At 40.4% G+C, this 10,106-nt stretch overlaps 1 protein-coding gene across 1 annotated transcript in view; it reads left to right on the top strand.

Moving 5' to 3' along the window:
• The window catches only part of ak5 (adenylate kinase 5), a 68,333-nt gene that overhangs the window by 43,810 nt on the left and 14,417 nt on the right, over positions 1–10,106 (top strand). The window contains exons 9-10 of the mRNA XM_017410816.3: positions 3,427–3,472; positions 4,431–4,475. Of these exons, the coding sequence (XP_017266305.1) occupies positions 3,427–3,472; positions 4,431–4,475 (91 nt within the window). The remainder of the gene's footprint in view (positions 1–3,426; positions 3,473–4,430; positions 4,476–10,106) is intronic.

The following is a 10,106-nucleotide window of genomic DNA, read 5'->3' on the forward strand; positions in this document are numbered from 1 at the left end:
AAAAAAAAAAAAAAAAAAAAAAAATCACAGATCTGCTGTACGTTCACAGAAAACTAAAGTGTTCTGGTACTTTGTCTTGATGTTGATGTGCACAGATGAAATCATCTCACGTTCAGGTGCTTTGTTCAGCATCCTCAGTGTTTAAAAAGCTTCAGAACCGGAAGTTATTTCCCAATAAATCAGTTGTTGTCCTTCAAAGAAACACTGAACTTTAAATGAGGCTGATCAGGGATCCTTAGCTCAATATTCAGACACATTTTAACCCCGGTTGAAGCTTGGTATGTAAAAAGAAGTTGACGTAAAGTTAAAACGCTGAGCAGCTCGAGGGCAAATGGCGTGCAGACAAATCCAGCAGAACGGCTGACTGAAGACAGAGACGTCCCCGCATGACCCTTCCCGTGGCGAGCGATGACACAGGCGTTCCTGTGAAGTGGAAGGAAGACGCTGTGCTGCCTCGTCAACTCGTGTCTGCGCCCTCTGATGTGAGGCGGGGACGGACTGTTTTTAAAAAAAGTGCTGATCAAAGAAGGCCGCAGAGATGCTCTCCTCTGCTGAACTACCCACCTCCTCTGATTTATTCCTGATGAGAGGACTTCTGTGCAGCTGACAAACTGTTTTCCATCAATAACTCGCCGTGCAGCAACAGTTCTCGTGGTATGGGTGGGATAAAACACCTATAAGGGTATTTTTATCAAATGGGCAGTTCAATCTTGAGATTAAATACCTCTTTTTTGAAGTTATTGTCACCAGCCACGATGAAAGGTGGGTGATGGTGTCTCTGCGTCTCTGTCTGTCTGTCTGTTAGCAAAATATCTCATGAACCACCTGGCAGAATAAACATCTACGGGCTGATTAACATTTGGACTCAACTCGTTTCAAGACGGCCGCAGCTAATCGAATTTAGCAAGCACAAAAATGGTTGTAACTCTGTCGATTTTACAGATACTAAGCTGAAACTTGGCGTGGTAGTAGCTGATAGTCATTCCCAATGTACATTCTGGGCGTTAACAGATGGCGTCAGATCTTTACTTAAAACTTAGGCATGCGTCAAAATGCTCATATGAATGTTTCACATTTTATTTCTCGTGTTTTTTTGTTTAAATTTGATAAGCGTCATATAGAAATTAAAGGTGTTTTTGTATAATTTTATCGTTGTGGGCACATGATTATACACATGGATTTCTTGACATCCCATAAACCAGCGTATACAGTATCAGTTTAACTTCTTTAATGGGTATTTTTGCGTTTCTGTGCCTGCATCACGTGGAAGCGGTGCGTGCTGTGGATGTGTTTCTGCCTCTGAGTCATCAGACCAGTTGGTGCACGAACACACCGAGCTGACACCCAGCACTCCTCCACACTGGCAGCATTTATTTATCACCGACAGCGCTCCGTTTGTCTACGCCCGACTCCGGCTCTACGTCGCACCGACCTCTGCGGCGGCCGCACAAGCGTCCAAATCACAGCCTTTACCGAGCAGAGCGGGGAGAGGTCAAGGGTCAGCCGGAGACGGAGATGTCAGGGGAGTTTGTTTTCCTTCAGACGCCTGTCAGCAGACGGTGTTTGTTCTCTGGCTTTTAGCTGGAAAATAGTTTAGAGCACACGTGTCAAACTCAAGGCCCGTGGGCCAGATCCGGCCCTCTAGTCTGGTTCAGATCGAGTCTCTGATTCTTATTTTGCTTAGAAAAACTGAGCCTAATTAGTGGAGTTTTCTCTGACAGTGACTTAGAAGCCAACAATATATAGTTTTAATTTCTGTATGATCAGGTTTTTGTTGATGGCTTTTTAAAAAAATCTGTTTTAATGTTATAAAAATTAATTTAAAAGCTGAGTGAGGCGTAAGAAATAACAGCTAATGATGAGCTTTTTGAAGTTTGATCTATTTGTCTGTGTTCATTAAAGTCTGTTTGCTCTAAATTCTGTATAATCTGTAACTGGGAAAAGGTCATTGATATTTCTATATGAAAGATATGACATAATACATCTAAAACCAAGGTTAATTTATGTAATTTTTAATAAATATTGATCGTGATTGGCCCTTGGCTAGGACCAGATTTTTAATTTTGACCCCCTTGTGTCACTGGGTTTGACACCTCTGCTTTAGAGCATCACAGTCAAGTTCAGCACCTTTGTCTCAGGAAGGGTTTAAATCCTGAGAATATTTATCAAATACCTGAAATATGATTGATAATTACCTGCACTAAGTCACTAATGTGTCATAATTTTTTTTTTGTTTTGCTTCAGCAGTTTTTTGTGCTGAATCTCTGAGCGTGCAGATTTGGCAAGCTTAATTGTGTTTATTAATTAAATTATTGCAACTAGACATCCATTTCTCTTACCTGGCATCACCATCAGCTGCTCACCGTCGTTTATCGCCGTTATCTAAATCCATTACAGGTGTTTTTTTTAAATAGTAGCAGAAAAGAGCAGCTTAGTTGAGTCAAAGATATTTCCAGATTAAAACATTTAAGGCGTAACATCTCTTGAAGGAATGCAAATCGCCCGCCGCTTTTTATGCCAGATGTTTTAGATCATCTTGAAAAATTTTAGCTATTTTGGTCAAACCTTGAAAACAACTTTATGCATGATCTCCTGTGATATTGTGACACTCAAGAGTGTCTCTCAGATACTCCCACATCAAACTGTAACTCCATATCAATAAAATTGTAGCCATTTTTATGTATTTTAAGGTCAGCTATCAAGAAATTAACTCAGTTTTGTTTAACTTAAAGTAAAGTATAATTTTCCTGCTAAGCATCCATCTCCTGTCCTTTGTGCTGCTTTTTTATTGTTGCTCTAAAACAAAATGCTAACATAGTTTTTGCTGAATTACCTGAACTGAGTATGAGGGGAATAATTTAACACAAAGACGTATTATTTTCTCCTCAGAGCTGCCAGACAGTCATCCTACGACTCGTTCGGCGCTTGTTATTCTTTCTAACGTGAAGTCAGCCTTCACAGATTCAAACGTTTTTTCAGTGGGAAGTGAAAGAAAGCACGGAGGCAACGAACTGTTTGGACTGAAGACAATAGCTGTTTGTTTCAGATTTTTTTTTTTTTTTGGAAATGTGCTGCACAGTCTGCACATTTCCAAATGCCAGCAAACACACATGTAAATAACCTCCTGATTTCTCAGAGCTCAGATAACTCAATTCATTTGCTTGTAAAGTCTCTTTTTTTGTATATTTTTGAGCTGAATAATAAATGAGTCGGCGTGTAACCGTGGAGTTAATTAGGCATCTTGGCGAGGATTGTTTGACCTGTAAAGTCGACCCATTTTCAGCGACATAATCATCATTTTCTGAGTGCTAACAGGTCCTTCAAAGAATGCTGGGTTCATTTTTATATAACTATAGACGTGTGCAAAAAGTTCACAAATTGCAAGACAAAAATAAGAATATAGATCATCTTAAAATGTTTCTCCAGGTTGACGAAGAGGAGGACATCGGGTTCGCTGAAGGAGCCACAGAAAGTGAGTTTATTACTTAATTCTCTCTCTTTTTTTGTGAAAAGAAGGAAGCACACACTCTTGTCACTTTTCCTCATCCTCAGTGCCACCCCCCCTCCCCATACACACACACACACCTTCTGTTCTTTGTCAGAATCGGCCGACTTCATTCAGCAAATTGTCCGTTCTCTGTAAATGCCACCAGTGTCGTGTAGCTTTAAGATCATTGAGCAGATGCATGAATGAAGCTCTGCCTGCGGCACCACGTGAGTGTGTGTGTGTGCATGTGTGTGTGTGTGTGTGTGTGTGTGCATCAACAGTATTGATCAGGAGAAATCAGGAGCGACTCGTCTGCAGATTTCAGCTGCAGCTGCAGGACAAACTCTGCTTTTCTTGCTAATTGTTGGTCATCAACCTCATTTTTTACTTCATATATTTGTCCACCACCGCTGAGAGCGCAAAAGCGATAATGTTTTTGCCTGTGCCTGGGCTCGTTTGTCCGTGCTGTTAGCAAATTACCTCACGAACCACAGGACAGATTTTAATGATTCTGAATCTGTTTCATCTTTGTTGCTTGCTTCGAGCAAAGCGTGATTAAAACAGCGATTTAAAAAAGACGAGGTTGTAAAACTTCTCTCATTCCTCCAAAAACCAACAAAAGACGTGAAACGTGTGCTTATCTCACATTCTGACAGAATACAACTGCCTCTGTGGAGTTAGTTTGACAGCGTAGCTTGAAAACAAGCTGTGCTGGAAGGTGAATTATCTGTGTTAAGCCATGTTTCTGATTTTAATGAGAACAAAGTTTCTGCTCGGAAAGTGAAGACGTCCTGGTTGATTGGGATCGATCGGGCTGATTTTCCTGCAAAGGAAAAATGATAAAAAAGTCATAAAATGGACTGTTTCCACACAAACATAAAAACAAAGGCGTGGCACTTGATCTGCAGCATATGGTAAACTGTGATTTTCTTTCCTGTGGCAGGTTATTGCACAGAACAGAAGAAACCAAAGGTCATCTTCATGATGGGTATGTAAACCACCTCCATTCCCGCTTGGCTCGCCGACACACACACAAACACACACACACAAATCAGCGCTGGTAGAGCCGAGCTCATTAGGAAGATAATAACAAGACAATAATAAGCAGCTGTTGACTGGAGCTGTAATTCGAACGGTCCACACAAACAAACTCAGACTGCTGCTCAGATGAAAATTTTGCGTCTCGGGTCGTTTCTGCAGGATGTTTGTTCTCATGGAGCTTCCTTGAGGTCCATCTGTGCAAAACAAACTATTATTATGTGAAGGTAAGAGCAAAGAAGGCAAGAAAAAAAAGATGTTAAATGTAGAGTCCTGCATTTGAAACTAAACTTGAAATGCATGTTTACAGTATTTATACTTTCGTTTCTTTATACATATGTACTACCAATGTGCACGCTGGTGCAGTGGTTAGTGCTGTCGCCTTACACAAGTTCCACCTTCTGTGTTCCTCATGATCATAATAACATTAAATATTAATCAATTTTTTGGTATTTTAGAACTGATTTGTAATTGTTCATGTCCTGCATCGTAGTCCGTCGAAAAAGAGATAATAACTATGACAGGATGGAGTGAGAGATGGACCGACGGATCAGGGCTTCGTCTGCAGTCATGAGAGGCGTTGCTCTGACCTGACGGGGGAAAAACGTTGAAATTACTCATCTTTTTGTATTCCGATGCTCACCTATTTGTCATGAGATATGGATCGTGAGCGAAAGAAGCGGCTGAAAGGAGGGTGTCTCGTCTCAGTTTTTACTCCATCATGATACCTCCTGGTCACGTCCAACTGGAGCTTTTGGATCTATTTGACCGACACAGTCTTAATTCATTTACTCAACAAGGCTGATGTACAGTTTCTATGAGGCGAGCACAGTTCGAAACCTTCAACATTTACCAAACTACAAATCCAGACTTGATTCTTGGTTCCTTAGCTCGGTTTTGTCAGACCTCTGCTGGGAATCTTGGTTTTTAGTTTTGACAGTAGCTTAAAGCTCGATAAACAGGTCAGCTCAAGTTTTTACCATCTGCGGATTTTAGCTAAAGTTAAATCTTACTTTTGTTTCGAGGACTTTGAAGGACTGATCCGTGCCTTTATTGCTGCTCGTTTGGATTATTGTAATTCTTTATATCGTCGCATGGATAAATCACAGATGCAGTGGCGCGGCTTCTTACAGGAACCAGGAAGCTCGACCATATAAGGCCGACACTGGCCTCTTTACATCGGCTACCTGTCTTTTATTGTATAGATTTTAAGATTCTTTTATTAACTTATAAAGCCTTAAATGAGTTGCCCCCCCATATCTTCGGGACATTTTAAAATATCAGTCTGTGCAGAGAACCTTACGTTCAAATAATCAGCTATTATTGACAGTTCCGTGGACTCGTCTCAATAAGAAACGTGATCGGGCTTTTTTTGGAATAATATACCTTTCCAGATTTTTATTCCTTGGCATTTAATTGAAGTAGTATTTTAACCTTGTTTTATTTTAAATTCTGTTATTGTTGTTCTTGTAAAGCACTTTGGTGCAGTTTTAAACCTGTTTTTAAAGCGGTATATATATAAACCTGACCTGACCTACAAAACAACGAGCTAAATAAAAATGAAGTTAGCAGCTGATCAGATGAGAAGAATATTTTAGTAACTGACCAATTTAAATGTTGCCTGCTGGAGCTCACAGAATCAATCCCCTTCCTCAGATTTACCACTGTTTTTAAAGTTTGTTGGAATAAATATGCTTTTTGCTCATGGAGCTGAAAGCAGCCTGCGGGCAGAGCTGTGGGTGTCAAAAGTTCGAGAGTAGAGAACGGCGCTAATTTAAGCCTCTTGGAAGCACGGAGACAACAGCTTTAGATGAAGCAGATCGCCACGGCGAGACTCGACTCTCCTCCGCTGAGGCAAAAAAGACGAGGCGCGATACATGAACTCTAAAATCCCACTTTCTGCATGATCAAAAGTTGCGAAACGAACGCAGTGCTGGCTGGCGCGGCCGCCGTCTCATTAGGTGGCATGAATCCTGTTCAGGGAGACACATCCGAGCCTGATTGTTTTATACTCCGGTGACATTTTCCTTCCAATTATCTGCTCCTGCTGAGAGACGGCTTCTCGTCTGGCTCGGCGCCTGTTTCTCAAATATTCAAATAAACTGGTGTTAATTAAGATCAGAGGGGATTTGTCATGTAAAAGCGGGGGGTTTCAACACCTGACCCGCCGAGGTGAGACTCAGCCGTTCACACAGGACGGTGATTAAATCCTAATTTAATGAGCAGATCTTTGGGTGTCGGGGCTGAAGAGCCGACGTGTTTAGAGAGGAGACTTTGTGTTTTCCAGATCTATTATTAACCTTCATGTTTCTGTGTCCCGTCTGTAGTTAACAGATGGAGCTCAAGTGCCTCCCCAGCTGTCACTGCATGCTGAGCAAATGCTAAAAATACGACAAGAACCCCACCTGCAAAACTTGTAAAACACAATCGTGAGGCGCGAGCGTTTTGTGTGAGAGATTTCGCTCGACTGTTGCATCTAGGCCAGGGGTGGGCAATCCTGGTCCTGGAGGACCACCATCCTGCAGGTTTTCCTTGTTCCTCTGCTCCAACACACCTGATTTGAATCAATGGGTGATTAACAAGCTTCTGCAGAACATGAAGAGGTAATTTAACCACTGAATCAGGTGTGTTGGAGCAGAGAAACAAGGAAAACCTGCAGGATGGTGGCCCTGAGGACCAGGGTTGCCCATCCCTGATCTAGGCTGAACTCATTATGACTGAAGTAAAGAGAAACTGTAAACAAACGCCTTCATTAGGCGTGTTTAACGTCTGATTTTATTAAATTAAAAGGTGTTTCATCAAAGCAGAGCAAACAGGCTCAGAAATCACGAGGCAGTTGTTGCTTTTAGGCAGTGGTGGACAGTAACAGAGTACATTTACTTGATTACTGTACTTAAGTATATTTTTTGAGTATCTTTACTTTACTTGAGTAATCCTTTTGGGGGGGAACTTATAACTTTCACTCCACTACATTTCAAAATCAAATATTGTACTTTCGACTATATATCCAGGAAGCTGGTCGTTTCAACCTTAAACCTTAAAAGTGTGAGGAGAATCAAGACTGTGTTTTGGTGTTTTTACATAAAAAATCCTTATTTTTTTGTGGCATTTTTATGCTGAAGTTCTTTGCAGGTTGCAGCAGAGTGTTTCTACGCGTCGATACATCAGGAGGTTTCTGAAAGTTACAAGATTCTGCAAAATTATACAGCAACATACTGATATTAGAAAATTTAATTTGTTTTTTTGAATACTTAAATACTTTTAAATGCATGTACTTTTGAATACTTAAGTATTTTCAAAAGTGAGTACTTCAGTACTTTAACTTGAGTAGATTTTTGCCCGAGCAACTTTTACTTGTAGTTGAGTAAGATTTGACCACGAGTATCAATACTTTTACTCAAGTACTATAGCTGAGTACTTCGTCCAGCACTGCTTTTAAGACAGAACGTATGAAATATGATCAAAAGGAAGTTTATATAGAGGATAATAATGGTTTATATGATGCGTTTCTGGATAGATTTATGACATTTTTGTCAAGACTGGGGCTGAGCATAATTCCTTCTTCTAAAAAAAAAAAAAAACTAATTTAATAACAAAAGCTTGACATGAGCAAAACATACCAACAGGGAACCGAGAACAATGAACCGGGGAGGAAGTGGCGAAAGTGACCGGGTTTTATAGACTGAGGGTAATGAGGTGAAGTGGGCACAGGTGAGCGGACAGGTGAAGATGGGCGGGGCAATTAACAAGAGCTGACAGAGGAGAAGTGGAGAATGAAGACACATGGGTAACAGACAGGAAAACAAACCAAACAAAACACTAAAAACAAAACCTGACAATTTTATAATAAATACTGTCCACTTAATCATTCTCATCATTTATTGCTCATAAAGATCCAAGAAGAATTTCCATTAAAGTTCAATCAGTCATCTTCCTAAATGTTCCAGGTTATTTCTTTTTTTGACAAAACAAAATATAAAATCCTTCTGTAAGACTCGGTTTCACCTGCCTACGTCTCTTCGTAGAGTTGTATCGCATTATGCATGTTAAAAGTTGAGTAAAGTTTTCTCCCATTTAAATGTTAATCCCGTAGTTTTACAGAAACTGGAGGAAAAGTTGGAGCACGGTTCTGCAGCGGTCCTTTTGAATCAGGCGCGTTAAAGCCCGAGGGAAATGCTAATGTGAGATTTTTAAGGAAATTTCCTTTTTTTTTTGCTTCTGTCTTCTCTCATTTCCATCTCTGCAGAAAATTACCATTTTATTTGTGCAACTGAGTTACATTTAAATGGTGAAAATGCTGCTGCGGCTGTTTGAGGCCAGAGTGACAAAGCTGAGCATTTACAGCTGGAAACTGTAGGTTTTTAACGGAAGGATCCCCACGTCGGTCTGTTTTTGATTGACCAGCGTCCTCTAAACTCCTCGCAGACCGCATCGAGTTTTCTGCAGTTGGGGAAAATTGGCTAAAAAAAAAAAAAAAGAAGAAACTACTCAGCGGGAGCTCTGTTCTCTGCTGAAAGCTGCAGGCAGGTGTCCGGACATTTTTGCAATCACTGCTGCAAAATAAAATGAGATGGAAAAAAAAAAAGTAACACAAGTAGACGGCACTCCGTAAGGTTCTGCTAATGCTGACATTCGTGAATAAAACATCTTTTTGTGTCATGAATTCAAGTGTTTTTGTTTTTGTTTTGGCTTTCTGTTTGGGTTTATTGTTTCTTTTATTTTATTACGTAGTCATCTGGGTTTTGGTTCAGTTCTTGTTGCTATTTGTCTCTTGTCTCGCCCTTTTTGTATTACTTTGGATTTTGTTACGTTTAGTTCAGCTTTTTGTTATGTTTCCCTTAATAAATTAGTTCCCTTTTTTAAAAAAAAGGAGTCTGTGCTCTGGGTTCACCTCATTTTCCCCCACATCGTGTCGTTTTGCTGTTTGTAGGGTTTTGATTCGGTTCTTTCTGTTCCTGAAAATATTCACAGCCGCTGATCGTCTGAGGCGTCTCGATTAGAAGAAGCACTGCAGCCCAGTTTCCATTTAGACTCATTCAGATGTACAGGGGTTAGACAATGAAACTGAAACACCTGTCATTTTAGTGTGGGACGTTTCATGGCTGAATTGGACCAGCCTGGTGGACAATCTTCATTAATTGCACCAGTAAGAGCAGAGCGTGAAGGTTCAATCAGCAGGGTAAGAGCACAGTTTGGCTCAAATAATTGCAATGCACACAACATTATGCAGTCCCTCCAGGATTTCGCGGGCATTTTTTGTGATTGTTGCGGGCTAAAATGCCTGATTTCACGGGGCATTTTCCTAAAAGATGCGATAAAAGGTTGCAATTTTTTTTTTCTAAAATCAATAAAAAACCATAACTTTTAATATATAAACCAAAGATACTTCCTAGTTTTGTAAGATAATTCCCAACAAACACTGACATTCTCAAAAGCTGTTTTATTTGAGAACTTTGATAGCTTCTAAACTGACATTCATGAGCATTTCTGGATTGTCCCTGGTCTGCAGCTCTCCTCACATGTTTTGCAGACACAAAGTGTTTGTCGATGCGTTTATGTTCCATGATTACACTGCAGGACG

Source organism: Kryptolebias marmoratus, linkage group LG20, assembly GCF_001649575.2.
Source record: "Kryptolebias marmoratus isolate JLee-2015 linkage group LG20, ASM164957v2, whole genome shotgun sequence".
NCBI lineage: Eukaryota > Metazoa > Chordata > Actinopteri > Cyprinodontiformes > Rivulidae > Kryptolebias > Kryptolebias marmoratus.